Genomic DNA, 18,069 nt, shown 5'->3' on the forward strand with positions numbered 1-18,069 from the left:
AATACATGTGTTTTTATTTCAAATTATATTTTCACATAAAATAATATATAATTTCTCGAACAACTTAATGACGATATTATTTAATACTGTCAATTAAAACAGTGTAAGTTATGAGGCGGTTGTTTTTCTTATGCGGCTCATTATACATTTACTATTTTATACGAAATTTATGTTGAAATTAATTATTCATATACCGTCAACCGGACGACCCTTAATTGGGTAATTAATCCCTATACATTAAGTACTATTCTGTAGGACATCCTTACTTTTGCTATGTACTTTGATTCCTAACTTATTGGATTCTATTCCGTTTATGTTCAGTTAATTAATCATTACTATGGTTTAGCTTGATGAATGTATTGATGTTGATTAAGTAAAGTGCAAGTTGAAATGGTTCACTTAGTGGAATAAACTCACTAAGTAACAGCCATGACCTCTTGGTTTACGTCGTGAAAGAAACACAAAAGCCACCAGCTACCTGCCAACCATTATGTCAAACAATTTGTTTTTGGAAATGGAAAATGCTAAAATAAACTATTTTTTAATTATAAAAACACGACCATCTTACTAGGAAAGACAAAAAAGAAAACGGTGTCCAATAAACTGAAATGAAGTGATTATAATATAAGTAATTTTAAAATATATAAATTTCAATTTTAAAAGGTATAGAAATGACTCCTAAACCAAAAAGAGAAAATTACATTATAATACAGTACACCAATATACATTGTAACCGAATGACTCATATACAGCTTTACAAAGCTATTGCCGAAATAGGTTCTCGAAATCGCTATTTAGATTATTATTTTTTAAAGCTCAAACGTTTAACCCAATTTATGAATCAACAATTGTAACTCAAACATTAGTTCTAAAAATCACTATTTGGGTGGTGAAAATTAAATTTTAAAGGTAATCCACCATCGTTAAATAAGCAAACAAGTGGTTTTTAAGTTTTGAATCTGATTTTGTGAGAAATTTAGAGTGAGTGTTATTTTGACTTATTAGAAATAGTCTAAGGAGATTTGAATTGATTTTGAATAAGAATTGCAATTTAAAATCATAAAAGAATTTCGTCTAGAAACACGTAAACACTTTTATACAATGTTATACCCTTTTATACAAGACAAGTACATTATGTACATGGGTGTATAAAAGTGTATAAAGATATATAAGCACAGTAGCGAAAAGTATGTTGGCGATACACTATGTTTATAGGTGAGAAATTCACCAAATTTCTGTAAAACAATGTATCAACCTTGTATATAATAGTATATAAAAGGTGTTTATACACCCCTATACACAATTATACAATATTTACAATATTATACAAATATATCTTATCAATAGAGCTCACGTCTTCTTCTTCGTCCTTGAAACTCTTCTGAAGTCTCCATCTTTAATGTTAGTTTAAGGGATGAAAGAAAATTAAGTTATATTAAAAATAGGCCAAATTGGATAAAAAGGTAAAATATGGGCCTAATTTGGTTGAAATGATGCATCAGCTGATAAGAGTAATTTTCCAACCAAAAATTAGATGCTCTACCTTTATACTGAGACCCCTTCACTCTTGTTGGATCTAAAAGAGTACAAGATAAGCTATAAAAAAGAGACTGAATAAAGATCTTTTGTGCTCTCTACAAAATTCACCGAGAACAGGAGAATTCAAAGCTAAAAGAACGTATGGAGCCAAATATAGCTTATTCCTTTCAGTAATAACGTAACAAAATGCATAAAGTGACAATAACTCACGCGTAACCATTTTGCATATTATGGGTCCGAAAAATTTTACTTTTCGAAGTTAAAAGAATATCTTGAAAGGGACTAGAATGAAAAGCATTCCTTTGTTGTTCGAGGAGTAATAGACATTTATTTATCTTCTAGAAAAAAATAAACACTCTGAAAATAACAAAAGAGAATGGAGGACCATTTTAATGAGAGTTCAAACAGAGGAGTACCTGAGAACAGACGTATTTTCTATGTTACAATAAACAAGGGTAGCATATTATGAATTAAGCGTACAAAAGAATTATGTTATTTTAGAACAAGGGCCAGTAATAACAGATTTTTCAAAAAACATAGCTGAGCGACCATGATTCAGCTTGTAACTAGCGCAATGGCAGATCAACAAGGAAGCAAATTTTTCTTATGGACAATTCCTGTTCGAATCTACCTAAAGTATTTCTGCTTCTAGTCAGCGACAACGTTCCTCCATTAGTCCCATCACAGACCTCCAGCATTCTCCACCACTCCAAGCTGCAATTTAGAACCGGAAAGAAGGCATTTAGTAACTGGTTAACGTTATGACTACAAACATATGGTATTGGTTCAAGTGCTTGGAAACCTTTGGATGGCTGCTCAATCCAAGGACCATTCATTACAGTCAAAATGCTGCATGCTTCGCTGTATTCCAGATTAGGGAGCAACTTTGGAGTAAGCAAAAAGCACCTGCACAGGAATTGACAGAATCAGAAATAGGCGGACAAGGACTAGTTCCATCAACTTCTCAAAGATATGCAGGAAGGGGATTGGCAGGACAAGGAATGGCTACCTAGACAAAGAATATTCACGTTAATATAAAGAAATCAAAACTGCATATGGATATGCTCCTTCTGATAGAGTAGTTGACTGTTCAAGAGTTCATGGAAAATACGTCATCCATAAAAATTAATATTTGACGTTTCTCAGCGTAGAAGGGTGAAAACAAATGGATCCCTTGTCTTTATATCTGTGTCCTTGCCGCAGAAGCTTGGTGATCAGTGGTGTCTATGCACTCTGATAGCAGTTGCGAAGGGATCTCTCTCGAGGGGCTAGCCATTATATTACGTTTACTATTGCTGATTACTCATCAGATTTCAGCCTAACTTTATTACATGCGCATTGGGATGACCACTGTCACCAATCAGATCCTAGAATCAACTCAAACAGGGAAATTAAATCTGCAGCCCTAGTACAACATCGTGAAGAAAATCTGATTGAGGATACTTTTCAAGTTTAACAGGGGCATCTGCATGGTGGGAAGCGAGGTGCAGCTATCAAAATACTGACGAATTCATTCAGATTTCTCGAAGGGCAAAAGGAACATGTTTGATTACTTGGAGCAGTATTTCAAAGTAGACCACAGGTATACAAAGAGAGAGATTAATGACAAATTTTCTTATCAAAATTATTACCGTCAAGATATAAACTACTAATTTCTAAGAACCTCAATTTATGTACTTTGCCATCTGAACTAAGACGTATTAAAAAACAATCTGGAGACCATTGAAGAAACTTATCCCCCTCTTAATCTTAGAGAATCAGATATACCGGCCACGTGAAAATTGTTGCAGATTAATGTATACACGAACTCCATATTCTCCCTACATCAAAGGTCATTATTAAAACTGAATTTCATGTAGAGATCCAAACAATTTGCAGAAACCTTCTAAAAAATCCCTAAGATGTTTGTTACTACTACAACGATTGAAAAAAGCATACACACGCCGTGTTCATTTATCACAAGGACATAAGCAAATTATTTCAGCGCATAAGTTGCTGCTGCTTTAGACATGAAATGGTAAGAGATTTATGAGAATAGAAGGTTAAAGAGAGTTCCCTTACTGCGGTGTATTGGGTTGGCTGGCAGCTCGCACTAGTTGCTGAAACATTTTCCTCTCATTGATAGGATCCATTCCTAAAAGCACAAATGTACACGATGGTTTCTTGCATCCAGAAAACTGAGAATAACATATACTGTAAATGAATAACTGACCTTGATTTATTTCATCCACCACTCTAAAGGGGCAATTTGTTAGGTCTTGCAGAGAAACTAGGTAAAGAATGGTTGAAACAGACCGTTCCTGAAAGGATATTGTATTATAAAGTTGATTACAGCAATCGAACTCACAGATCGAAAAAGTGGTTTAAGTGACATACTCCTCCAGATTGGTGGTGGGCACTTAGAACTTGGAGTTGTCCCGTCTCCCTGGTAATAAGGATACAAGAACAACAAACTGTAAGCAAACCATGCAGAGCAAAAAATATATAAACAAATAAAGAACAAAAACAGAAGGCTGACCATTCCAGTTTACCCTAGTTAGGACAGTATAGTACAGATATAAGATGACACACACCTACAGGTGGCTTCCAAAAAATAAGCCTCCCCATGGATGTGGAAGATTTGCACAACTACATGCAGTAAAAGAGTAAATTTCTTCTACAGATATGCAATGCATTTTGGGAATGGTACTGACCAATTTAAAAATTCCAAACAGGGAAGTAAATCACTCTGTTCTTTTTCTTTTCTTTTCTTTTCTTTTCTTTTCTTTTCTTTTCTTCACCTATAGTACAACAGCCTACTCAATGCCAGTGGAAAGCTATGGCACTGGATGTCTATGCAGAGTTGTAAGCATTGCTTGTAAATAAGGTACGGGGGCAAATAACTACCAAAGGTGGATATGAGCCAGCACAAACACGGGTCTATGATCTAAAATTAACAGGGGGGAAATGACTGAATATTTTCATCAGCTATAACAGTGTTAACTACAGAAACAGGGAGAGAAAAGTAGATAATGAGGATAGATCACCTTAGATCTCCAAGCTTCTTAAATTTTCCAGGTAAAATTGTGAAAGCTTACATGTAAAGATATAGACAGATCTCGGACATATTATTTCCAAAATTAGGGACAAGTGTTGGAGAGTACAACACTGAGAGCTGCAAGTGAAATTGCAACTTCCGCTGCATTATAACAAATTTAATAAACACAAACTACAAGAACCTAACTGCTCCCTGATCCTAAAAAAGCAAAATTATGTTAGGGATTTGGAAAAAGTTGAGACTAATTCCAGAAACAGCCAAATTTAATGAGATATTAGTGTCTAGGGAGTGAAAGAGGAAGTTGACGTTGCAGAACAAGAAAAATTGGGACATAGTTTTTGCTAAAACTACCGGAAAGTCTGTGTATAAGTCCCTACATAAGAAACACACAAATTTTATGAAAAAGCTGCTAGTGCATGTTGTTTGTTCTAGAACAATTCACGAAGTTAATGTCCAAATTTTCTTTCTGTAACTTCTCGTTCACTCTCATAATTCTGTATCAATAAAAAAAGTTCTATATTGTAAGTCTACTGCACTTGGGAACTCATCAGATATGTTACAAATCCAAATGCAAGCAAAAAAATGAGTTTTATTCTTCCCCATGAACCCATATGTCAAATGTCCAATACTGTCATATGTTCAGTGTCATAAAGCTCTAAAATAAATTTTAAACAGTCTTACAAATTCTTTTGTGATTTGTATCCTCCACATCCTGGATGGTTCCATGTGTTACAATAGCCTTGTTAGTTTATTGTTGTGCTATGAAATTCTTGTCCGCGTTGATTCAATAATAACATCTATTAACATATTTACGGATCCCAATCCTGGATATAGCATCCCACTTTTCAAAAAGAAAGGAGCAATAATCATTTTCTTGCTCTATCAAGAGGGTGCTCTCACCTTACCAACAAGCTGAGAGCTGATGGCTGTTGGTCACAACCTATTTTTCAATAACGATGAAGGTCTACTAGAAGGGAAAGGGCTTCCGGAGAGATGGTTAGATTGGATGGTGAACCGCTTGACTGACCCCTTTATAGTTCATTCATTAAGGTTGGGAATGGCTGGAACCAATCAGAAATGCAAAGCAAGCGAAGTCGGGAAACGGACCACAACGCAACGACTAGCACTCATGAGTTATTCAACTAGCCAATCATAGACATGGTCTCACTTGACAGTGTAAGAAGAGAACTAAGTGGATGCATGACAATTATGCCCTTCCTTCAACCTCTGATTCCAGATTTGAGATATAAACCAACAGCCGAGGGGCATATAGGATAGTGGATTTGCTTAGAATTAGGGTTTGTAATAACCCATGAATCTGCAGGTTTAGAACTCAAGGAGGGGCGATTAACCAAATTTTTATAGACAAGTTGAGACAGGGAATACAGGATAAAATTCAAATTCAACTTCACAGAATAACTAAGATCGAGACAGCCACCTCTCCAGCAAATAAGAGGTATCCGTCAAAGCGATAACATTTTGGAAAGGAAAACCTAATTTTACCCCAGAAGAAAACAAACAGGACAAACTGAAACTCCATCAAGACCATGAAGTGAATCCTAGTTGTCAGCTAGAGTATCTCGTGACAACAAAATGCAAGAACTCTTTATTTATGACTTGAGCTTTTCACGAGGCTAATAGTAAGGGTGTCTTCCATGCTCCGTAGCATCAGATGGGTAACATTTTGATAGTGCTGTCCTTTTTATGTTGGTCAGCATATATTATGAATTTTGTACTTTTTTCAGCACCGACCCTCATTACATACAAAATATTTGTTTTCTCGCAGAATTATCTTCTTCGATATCAACTTGTTAATTGCTTTTCCCGGAAGATGAATTAGCACATGGCGGAGTTAATAATACATTAGAGATTTGAAGACAGACCTTAGAGTCTAAAGGTTTCAGGTTGAGCATGACTAAAACAAAGTACATGGAATGCAAGTTTAATGACGCATCGCATGAGGCGGATGTGGAAGTGAAGATTGATACACAAGTCATCCCCAAGAGAGGCAGCTCAGGTATCTTGTGTCAACAATCCAAGAAAATGGGGAGATCGACGATGATATCAGACATCGTATTGGAACGGGGTGGATGAAATGGAGACTCGCATCTTGTGTCCTATGTGATAACAATGTGTCACCAAGACTTAAAGGTAAGTTTTAAAGAGGTGTTGTTAGACCAACTCTATTGTACAGGGCAACAGCCGAGGGGCACATAGGATAGTGGATTTGCTTAGAATTAGGGTTTGTAATAACCCATGAATCTGCAGGTTTAGAACTCAAGGAGGGGCCATTAACCAAATTTTTATAAACAAGTTGAGACAGGGAATACAGGATAAAATTCAAATTCACTTCACAGAATAACTAAGATCGAGACAGCCACCTCTCCAGCAAATAAGAGGTATCCGTCAAAGCGATAACATTTTGGAAAGGAAAACCTTATCTTATCCAGAAGAAAACAAACAGGACAAACTGAAACCCCATCAAGACCACGAAGTGAATCCTAGTTGTCAGCTAGAGTATCTCGTGACAACAAAATGCAAGAACTCTTTATTTATGACTTGAGCTTTTCACGAGGCTAATAGTTTTTTTTTTATAAGGTAAATTGTATTAATCAAAAGGGAGAGAACTCCCGTATACACAAAGTATACCAAAGACGTAGAGAATTTATATCAGAACATGATTCTCTACAAAAGACGCCCAATCTTCTATACAAGTAGGGGCTAAGTGAGTGCACCAAAAAGCGATCAAAGATAAAAGACTATTCTTAAGATGTGAAAAAGGAGACTCAATCTCCTCAAAAGCTCTCCTATTTCTCTCCCCCCATACTACCCACATGAGAGCTAACGGAGCGAATTTCCATGCCTTTTGCTTTCTTCTTCTACGAAAACCGCCCCAACTATATAACATTTCCTTTACAGTGCTTGGCATCACCCATTGAACACCAAAGAGATTCAGGATTGCCCTCCACAAAGTTGAGGACACAGGGCAATGCAACATAAGGTGATCAACTTCTTCTCCTGAGCTTTTACACATGTAGCACCAACTAACAAGTGCAATTCCCCTTTTTCGGAGATTTTCAGCAGTCAAGATCACTCCCCTTGCCGCTAGCAATGCAAAAAAGCACACCTTCGTGGGCGCCCTAGGAATCCAGATCGAGGAGTATGGAAAAGTGGTCTCCTCTCTCACCAACATACTCTGGTAAAAGGACTTTACGGTGAACAAATCATCGCCACGCAAGCCCCATCTCCAAGAGTCGCAGGATGGCTGGAGCATGTCTTGCCCGTATAGCAGTGCCAACAAAACTTGAAGCTCCGCAATCTCCCAATCTTGCATGTTCCTCCTGAATGAGAGGTCTCATACTACCCTCCCTTCATGCTCCTTGCGAATCTGTTGGACCATCAGTTCCTTCTGGTTTGAAACTCTGAAGACGTGGGGGAAGGAGACCCTCAAAGAATCCTCTCCACACCACCTATGATTCCAAAAGCTGATTCTCCTTCCATCTCCCACCCTGTAAGTGATGTTGCCACTGAATGCTTCCCAATTCTTCATGATACTCCTCCACATGCCACACCCGAAAGGTGTTGTGATCGCCTTGGTCCTCCAACCCCCTCCCGTTGAATCATACTTTTCTACTATGACCTCCCTCCATAGAGCATGCTCTTCTACCCCGAATCTCCACAGCCACTTTCCCATTAAAGCTCTGTTAAATACCCTAAGGTCTTTCACTCCAAGTCCACCACACTTCTTTGGGGAAGTGACTGTTTGCAAATTCACTAGATGAAACTTTCTAGTTCCATCCGCCGCATCCCATAGAAAGTTCCTTTGAAGTCTCTCCAATTTTTTCTGTGATGCTCACCGGTGCTTGCAACAGGGATAAGTAATAGGTTGGCATACTCGATAAAGTGCTTTTGATAAGCACTTCCTTACCTCCTTTTGACAAATACCGTTTCTGCCATCCTGCTAATCTTTTTTCAACCCGCTCGATCACTGGATTCCAAACCGTAGCATCCTTATATGAAGCGCCCAAAGGGAGGCCCAGGTAAGTAGTGGGAAGATAGCCCACCTTGCATCTGAGAACACCAGACAAGGCATCAAAATTAGTAACCTCACCTACCGAAAAAATCTCACACTTGCCGATGTTGATTTTGAGTCCTGATACTAACTGAAACCACTGCAGGACCTGCTTCAGGTAGGTCAACTGATCCATATCGGCATCACAGAAAACCAGTGTGTCATCCGCAAAAAGCAAATGTGAGACTCTTCGGGCACTGAGCACCCCAATCGGAGCTGAGAATCCTCTCAAGAAGCCTCCGCCCGCCGCACGATCCATCATTTTGCTCAGAGCATCCATCACTAGAATGAATAACATGGGGGATAGGGGGTCACCTTGCCTGAGACCCCTGGAGCTGCCAAAGAAACCACACGGGCTACCATTAACCAGGACAGAGAATCTGACTGAGGAAATGCAAAACTTTATCCATCCCCTCCATCTTTCCCCAAACCCCATCCGCATCATAATGAAGTCCAGGAACTCCCAATTGACATGGTCGAAAGCCTTCTCAAGATCTAACTTGCATAGTAAGCCGGGTTCTCTATTTTTCCTTCTGGAGTCTACAAGTTCATTTGCCACCAAGGCAGCATCCAGGATCTGCCTACCTTCCACAAACGCATTCTGGGAGGACGAAACAGTCATGTCAAGAACCTTCTTAAGTCTGTTGGAAAGCACTTTAGAAATAATCTTGTAAATGCTCCCCACGAGACTAATAGGCTTGTAGTCTCTGATACAAGATGCACCTTCTTTCTTAGGCACAATAGTAATAAAGGAAGCATTGATACTTCTCTCGAAAACACCATTCGCATGGAAGTATTCAATGGCTTCCATCAACTCTCCCTTGATGGTATCCCAAAAGATCTGAAAGAAAGCCAAGGAGGAACCATCAGGCCCGGGGGCCTTATCACCAGCACAAGACGACACAGCCTCGTGCACCTCCTTCTCCTCGAAAACCCTTTCTAGCCACTCGTTGTCTCCCTCCCCTATATGGTTGAACTCTATTCCCCCCAAAGTCGGCCTCCAACTAACTTCTTCTTTATATAAGTTCTCATAAAACCCCACTATCGCCCCTTTTACTTCCTCCTCTCCCTCAATCCTCACCCCATCCACAACTAAGGACTCTATGAAGTTTCTCCTTCGATTTGCGACTGCCACCCTATTAAAAAACTTGGTATTCGAATCCCCCTCCTTTAGCCAGAGCGCCCTCGATTTTTGCCGCCAACTAGTCTCCTGAGCTATTGCTAACTCGACTATTTCACTCTTAACCTCCCCCAATCTTTCTTTCTCAGATTCGTCTAACTCCCTCGCCCCTTCCCCTCTTTCTAAATCCCACAATTCATGCATAAGCTCCCTCATTTTAACCTCTACCCTCCCAAAAACCTCCTTATTCCACCTAATAATATCTCCCTTGGCACTTCCCACTGCTGGGACCCAGTCATATTTCACCCAGCTACCTCCCCAGACACTTCTCACGATCGCATCCGACAAAACTTCCATTTTGGTCTCCTGAAAACAAACTAGGTTGGCACCCCACTCCCTAACTCCCACTTTGATGATGGCCCTTTTGTTTGGGTCATTCATCCCCCTCACATTCCATGAAAGGATCTTAACTTCCATAAGCGACAATAGCCCCCATTTCCCCACCTCCCCTAGCCGAGGTCCCTTTCTCTTTGTCACACCCTCGCCCCCTTCTCTGATACACCACTACATCCCCTAAGTTATTTTGCTTAACACCTTTACCCAACTCCCTCCCTGCACCATCGTAAAGAGATTGTTGCTCAATCTCCCTCAACAGTTCTAACACCCTATCTTCCTTCCCTGTAACAGATACACCTAGAAACTTCCCAAAGTTTAAGAGTTTGTCCTCCATCCAAAAAGACATATCCCCTCCTCCGGTCCTTGACGAAATTGGGCAGGCTTCTTCTGTATGTGCCCTTTCCTTGCTACTACCAGAGGAATACAAGATCATAGCATTGCTAGCACTAGGAGTTTTAACCTTCGAAATGGTCTCACCATTTCCTTGGGGGTCAACAACCTCTGAAAATAACACCCCGCTGCTATAGGAATGTCCAGAACCATCAGTAGGGTAGCATGGCGGAGGAGAGCATGGAACCCTTGGTGGCATATTAACTGAAGATACTGGTCCGACACTAACATCAATTGGGACCTGCTCACCAATCTCCCCAGAAAAAGAAGAAACTTTGAGTGTGTCCTCAGCACAACTAAGCCCAGGAGCAGTTGAGTGGTTGATGGAACCGGGACCCACAAAGGTGGGGGGCCGTGGATTAACAGCACCATCCTCTGCCGGTTTTGCCCCTGCAGCGGCGGCCATCGTAGAGGGGCACATGTCACTGTGTGAAGCACCATGGCCAGAGGAAGGAGGAACCACTGTTCCCATATGCTTAGAAGCCTTATCATGCGCAGCTTGAAATAAATTGGGGAGCTTTTCACGAGGCTAATAGTAAGGGTGTCTTCCATGCTCCGTAGCATCAGATGGGTAACATTTTGATAGTGCTGTCCTTTTTATGTTGGGCAGCATATATTATGAATTTTGTATCTTTTTTCAGCACCGACCCTCATTACATACAAAATATTTGTTTTCTCGCAGAATTATCTTCTTCGATATCAACCTGTTGATTGCTTTTCCCAGAAGATGAATTAGCACATGGCGGAGTTAATAATACATTAGAGATTTGAAGACAGACCCTAGAGTCTAAAGGTTTCAGGTTGAGCATGACTAAAACAAAGTACATGGAATGCAAGTTTAATGACGCATCGCATGAGGCGGATGTGGAAGTGAAGATTGATACACAAGTCATCCCCAAGAGAGGCAGCTCAGGTATCTTGTGTCAACAATCCAAGAAAATAGGGAGATCGACGATGATATCAAACATCGTATTGGAACGGGGTGGATGAAATGGAGACTCGCATCTTGTGTCCTATGTGATAAGAATGTGTCACCAAGACTTAAAGGTAAGTTTTAAAGAGGTGTTGTTAGACCAACTCTATTGTACAGGGCAACAGCCGAGGGGCACATAGGATAGTGGATTTGCTTAGAATTAGGGTTTGTAATAACCCATGAATCTGCAGGTTTAGAACTCAAGGAGGGGCCATTAACCAAATTTTTATAAACAAGTTGAGACGGGGAATACAGGATAAAATTCAAATTCAACTAAGATCGAGACAGCCACCTCTCCAGCAAATAAGAGGTATCTGTCAAAGCGATAACATTTTGGAAAGGAAAACCTTATCTTACCCCAGAAGAAAACAAACAGGATAAACTGAAACTCCATCAAGACCACGAAGTGAATCCTAGTTGTCAGCTAGAGTATCTCGTGACAACAAAATGCAAGAACTCTTTATTTATGACTTGAGCTTTTCACGAGGCTAATAGTAAGGGTGTCTTCCATGCTCCGTAGCATCAGATGGGTAACATTTTGATAGTGTTGTCCTTTTTATGTTGGTCAGCATATATTATGAATTTTGTATCTTTTTTCAGCACCGACCCTCATTACATCCAAAATATTTGTTTTCTCGCAGAATTATCTTCTTCGATATCAACTTGTTGATTGCTTTTCCCGGAAGATGAATTAGCACATTGCGGAGTTAATAATACATTAGATATTTGAAGACATACCCTAGAGTCTAAAGGTTTCAGGTTGAGCATGCCTAAAACAGAGTACATGGAATGCAAGTTCGATGACGCATCACATGAGGCGGATGTGGAAGTGAAGATTGATACACAAGTCATCCCCAAGAGAGACAGCTCAAGTATCTTGTGTCAACAATCCAAGGAAATGGGGAGATCGGCGATAATAACAGACATCGTATTGGAACAGGGTGGATGAAATGGAGACTCGCATCCGGTGTCCTATGTGATAAGAATGTGCCACCAAGACTTAAAGGTAAGTTTTATAGAGTGGTTGTTAGACCAACTATATTGTATGGGGCAAAGTGTTAGCCAGTCAAGAACTCACACGTTCAAAAGATGAAAGTTGCGGAAATGAGGATGCTTAGATGAATGTGTGGGCATACTATGAGAGATAAGATTAGGAACGAATATATATAGGGCAAAGTGGGAGTGGCTTTCGTGGTGGACAAGATGTGGGGAGCGAGTCTGAGATGCTTCGGACATGTGAAGAATAGCATAAACGCTCAGTGAGGAGGTGAGAGATGTTGGCAGCGATAGGAGAGCTAGAGGTAGACCGAGGAAGAATTAGGGAGAGGTGATTAGATAGGACATTGCACATCTTCTGCCCACCGAGAACATGACCCTAGATAGCAGAGCATAAAGGTCAACGATTAGGATCGAAGGTTAGAAGGTAATCGAGTGATTTCTCTCTTTTTGTGGGAGAGCATGGTTCTAGTTTAGAGCACCTTATCTGCTCCCTCTTTTCCTTATCACTACTATTATTATTAGTCTATTATTATCATATTCTTCATTTTTATTACTCGTATTATTTTTTTGTACTTTGGTTATCTTTACTATTTTTGCTGTCAAAACGTTTCTTTTCTTCACTATTTTCATAATAGCTTTTTTACTCTTGTATTTTCAAACCTATTTTGAAAATGCTTTTATTGAGCCGACTGCCGAGGGTCTATCGGAAATAACCTCTTTACCTCACACAAGATAGGGCTAAGGTTGTGTACATCCTATCCTCCTCACGCCCTCACTTGCGAGATCACACAGGGTATGTTGTTATTGTGGTTGTTGTGAATGTCCTTTACTGGAGAACTGCAAACTAAGACTAGAACCCCCACCAAAGTCTAACATTTTACCTATATATCAATCAAAATCCTCCAGAGTTCAAGAATACTTCATGGATAAAGAGAGATTTTTTAACTGAGATGCAATTTATAGTTCTCCACCCATAAGAATTTGAAAGTTCTTCAAAATATTAAAAACTGATTTAGGCAATAAGTGTTATACTTCATTTGTGATATGTTGCTATTGTTTGTTTATTGCTTCATTTTCACTTTCTTGAGCCGAGGGTCGGAAACAGTCTCTCTACCTTCATAAGGTAGGGGTAAGGTCTGCGTACACATTACCCTCTCCAGACCCCACTTGTGGGATTTTACTGGGTTCGTTGTTGTTGTTGTTGTTGTTGGACTTCATTTGTGATATACATATATCATTTATTATAAAAAGAGATGCAATTCGGATCTACAGAAACAAGGAAAAGCTAATATTTGTCATTAGCACTGCACTTTAGAGCTAACTTATTCCTTGCTAGTGTTAATGGGATGATACGATCACGGAGCTTACTCCAAATGTTGGCATTTTAGCATATTAGACAAGAACAAAGAAAAATGTGGAAGGCAGCTCACTTGGGCATCGTTTGGGCAACCAGGAAAGAGATTTTATGATCAATAACCTTATCTGGAAGCACAACTCTTTCCTACTTCTTGTATATTTGTTGGTGTCATGAAAACTTATGTGAATGTCGAGATGCTAGGGAATCTAATCTTTCTTTTGCTCATATATAAAGCCCACGATTTCTCTTCCCAAAAAACGATTTTTGAAAATAAAATAGGTACAATCAAAAGTAACAACTCTAATTTGAGTACTGTAATATTGAAAACTAATTTTATATGGCATCAAAGGAAGCATAAAAGTTCACCAATGAAGAACAAGATGATTTCTAGGCCCAATGACAAACACAATAAAAAGTACTACCTTTGTTCCAATTTATGTGAACCTGTTTGACTGGACACGGAGTTTAAGAAAAAATGAAGACTTTTGGAATTTGTGGTCCTAAACAATTCAAAAAGGGGCCCAGAGAATTTGTGTGGTTATAAAAGCTTCTCGTTAAGGGTAGAATTGTAAGTTTAAGCAAAATTGTTTCCAAATTTAGAAAGGGGTCATTCTTTTTTGAACGGACCAAAAAGGAAATAGGTTCACATAAACTGGAACAGAGGTAGTACTAAAGTTGCCAGTGCTCTTAGTGACACAAGTACTTCTCATCGGCCATCTCTAGAAATTGAGAACTCATTGTCACGAAATGCAAAAGAAATAATGATTTGAAATATCTGTTACTTCTCCGATTAAGGAAAGCCACAAGAGGCAACAAAACCTCAATTAATCAAGTAAGTAAGGGGGAATCAGAGCCGTAATTACCTGAATTTGACTTTAATTAGTATCCCATATTTGTCAAAGTCCATGTCATGCTCATCTGAAGATAGACATCGATCAATAAAGGTTGACAGAACTTCTCAAGAAATAAATTCTGCAAGGATTGATGTTGACATACCTAATGAAACTTCTCCTGCAACAGCCATTTCTTGGAAATTGCGGCTAAAAGTCTGGTTGATTTGTGAAACAAGACTTCTTAATGTTGGTAGCCACCTTTCCTGCAAAATCCTAGAATCAGAACATTTTTTGGGTATACTACTAGTCTATCACAATGTGTCTGCACTAGAGTTAAACACCTTGTAATTGCAGCAAAGATAATAGAAAGATAACAAACTAAAGGTGGAATTTTTCCTAAATTACCTAATATTTCCAATTCTTTGACCTTGGTTTTTCCCAATTGCTTAACGGGTCTCTTCTCCAAGAACCTATTGCTTTTTTTCCTTCTAAAATAACCTATTTTTATTCTTCTTTTTGTGTTTAAATAACTTGTCATAAGATATATTAGTACTAGAGAACAAAAAAGCAAACATCAAACTGATACCATTTTGAATCATTTCAGTTTAAAGACATTAAACACACACAAACACATATCGTTGCAAAACTTTAAAAATGGAATGAATAAAAGTAATCTTTCTCAACTAAGATTTTTGATGAGGCAGTTCAATTATAACAGCTAGGTCAACCATAAGGATGACGCAACACAAGGATGGGATAGGAAGGAGAAACGCTCAACTAAGTGCTCTTCAACTGATATCAGAGCTAGGCAGGCAGATATCTCAGTGTCGAGTCCAACCTTCGCCCATCAACAAATTAATTGCAAGTGCATGGCCCAAAAAGAAACAAAAAATTGGCTCGCACATGAGGGGACATGTTGCAGACCAAACAAGTGCCCTGCTCTAACAGCTTCAGCTTTTAGATGAGGCGAGTACCTTTTAGACAAGGCAATTCACTCATTTAGCTGTATTGATGGATACGTTTAAGGCCTTGAAATAAGAATACCATTGGAAAGAAAAGACAACCATGTAGGGCTTAAGTGAACCATTGTAGGGCTTAATCAGATACAACAAGCAGCTTATAAACATTAGACTCGCCAGGTAACAAGCTGCTTATAAACATTAGACTCACCAGTTAACTATCAAAAATGCTAGAGAACCATAAAACTCTAACCTTTAAAGCATTGATTTCATCAATGAGGTTGCTTAATTTCTCTTCTTCCATCTCTTGAGTCTTTGAAAGAGATTCTATCTGCAAAAGATGAATTAGATGCAATCATTGTATATTTAAAAGGAAAAAAATGGAAAAGCAAATTACAACAACATACCCAGTATAATCCCACATAGTAGGATCTGGGGAGGGTAGTGTGTACGCAAACCTTACCCCTACATTTGTACCTTACCCCTACATTTGTGGAGGTAGAGAGGTTGTTTCCAATAGACCCTTGGCTCGCGCAAGCATAGGTACCACAATAATAACAAGAAAACAAGACGGGACAACACCGAAAAAACATATAAAAGCAGCATACACAATAAGATAGTAAGATGATCGAAATGTAAAAAAAAACGACAGGTATTCAAATAAGCCTACTACCAACCAAATGCGAGAGTACGTACTAACACTACCGGTATGAATAATCTAGACTCCCTAACCTACTATCCTAATCTTCGACCTCCACGCCTTCCTATCACGGGTCATGTCCTCAGTTAGCTATAGCTGCGCCATGTCATGTCTAATCACCTCACCCCAACTCTTCTTCGGCCTACCTCTACCTTTCCTAAGGCCCTCCAATGTCAACCTCTCACACCTCCTTACCGGAGCGTCTGTGCTTCTCCTCCTCACATGTCCAAACCATCTAAGTCGTGCTTCCCGCATCTTGTCCTCAATAGGGCCACACCCACTTTGTCCCGAATAACTTTATTCTGAATCCTATCTAATCTGGTGTGCCCGCACATTCATCTCAACATCCTCATCTCTGCTACATTCATCTTCTGGGCGTGAGAGCTCTTGGCTGGCCAATACTCAGCCCCATACAACATAGCCGGTCTGACCACCGCTCTATAAAACATACCTTTAAATTTTGGCAGTACCTTCTTGTCACACAAAACACCAGAAAAGCAAATTAATGAAACAAAAAATTTACTTTTTTCTGACGTGTTTCATACTCTTCTAGAACATTATGGTTCAGAAAAAGAATGGAATTGGCTTGAGAAATGGTGTCCTGGATAGCCGCTTCCAATTCCTCAATTGTAGATGGCATCTGTAGGGGAAATTGACAAGAAATGAATTAAACATACAGGCAACCTTGTCCTTGAGAACCTCAAACATTAAATATGCAATATCGAAACATCTAAGGAAATAACAGGCATACAGAATCGATTGATTAGAAGACAAAAGAAACAAGTCCTACCCATTTGGTGGACAGTCAAAAGAAAGAAAAAAAACCACATTAAAGTTGCTATGGAAAGCTCATTACAATGCAGTAGTAAATTGTCCCAACCTACTACTTGGATACACAGAAAAACCATAAGACAAAAGCTCTTCTAACAGTAACAAAATAAAGGGGCAGACAGATCTAGAAAAGAGGAAGTAGGCATGTGTAATAACCCCAAATCTAATTACGGATTATTTAGTAATTTAATAATAATAAAAAAGAATTTAATAATACAATAATAATAATAATAACTATAAAGGGAGAACATTAAAAAGAAGTGAAAGAAGCGGAACGCACAGAAGCAGAATGTGCAGAAGCAAAAACAAAAAAAAAACATTGTAAGAGAAAAGAAAAGAAAGGGATAAAAAAAGAAAAGAAAGGGAAAAAAAAGAGAAAAAGAGGGGGGAGGGGGGATAGGGATTCTCAACCCAAATTATCGAGGTAATGATCCTTAACTTTTATATAAGTGCGTGATTATGAGAAGCTTTTTACGGTAGAAACATGGAGAAATTTTTAAAAATTGAGAAAGTCTAGCCCTAGGGTTCTGTAACCTAATTCATCAATTGGGCAAACGTTATCAAAATTTGATTTTGATTAGTATTCTGGAATCCTCCCGCCGAGGACAATCTGTTGGTGGTCATGGTAAGAGAATTCTGATCCGTTTACCAGATTTGACTTTTTTTGTCAACCTTTGACCACGAGTTTGACTTGTCTTAACTATTCTCCCGAGGGTTTTTGACCATTCTAAACTCGTTTTTGTGTAGTTTGAGGTGATCTAGATACCTGAGAGCATATTTTAATTTATTGAAAAGAGTGCTTGGATTGTGAATCGAGGTAAGTGAGACTTTAAGCTTTGGTGTTTGCTTTTCAAAACCCATTT

General features: G+C 38.9%; 1 protein-coding gene across 4 annotated transcripts in view; it reads right to left on the reverse strand.

Annotated features, from left to right (window-relative positions):
- Nucleotides 1–1,903: 1,903 nt before the first annotated feature.
- Nucleotides 1,904–18,069, reverse strand: part of LOC107792032 (structural maintenance of chromosomes protein 5) — a 30,891-nt gene continuing 14,725 nt past the window's right edge. For all 4 annotated transcript variants that reach the window (XM_075237992.1, XM_075237993.1, XM_075237994.1 and 1 more), the window contains 9 exons: nucleotides 16,899–17,015; nucleotides 15,929–16,006; nucleotides 14,880–14,979; nucleotides 14,747–14,801; nucleotides 3,916–3,964; nucleotides 3,752–3,839; nucleotides 3,601–3,673; nucleotides 2,342–2,445; nucleotides 1,904–2,253 (listed from right to left, as the gene is read on the reverse strand). In XM_075237992.1, the coding sequence (XP_075094093.1) occupies nucleotides 2,192–2,253; nucleotides 2,342–2,445; nucleotides 3,601–3,673; nucleotides 3,752–3,839; nucleotides 3,916–3,964; nucleotides 14,747–14,801; nucleotides 14,880–14,979; nucleotides 15,929–16,006; nucleotides 16,899–17,015 (726 nt within the window). In that variant the 3' untranslated portion in view covers nucleotides 1,904–2,191. The remainder of the gene's footprint in view (nucleotides 2,254–2,341; nucleotides 2,446–3,600; nucleotides 3,674–3,751; nucleotides 3,840–3,915; nucleotides 3,965–14,746; nucleotides 14,802–14,879; nucleotides 14,980–15,928; nucleotides 16,007–16,898; nucleotides 17,016–18,069) is intronic.

This window comes from Nicotiana tabacum, chromosome 19 (assembly GCF_000715075.1).
Source record: "Nicotiana tabacum cultivar K326 chromosome 19, ASM71507v2, whole genome shotgun sequence".
Classification (NCBI taxonomy): domain Eukaryota; kingdom Viridiplantae; phylum Streptophyta; class Magnoliopsida; order Solanales; family Solanaceae; genus Nicotiana; species Nicotiana tabacum.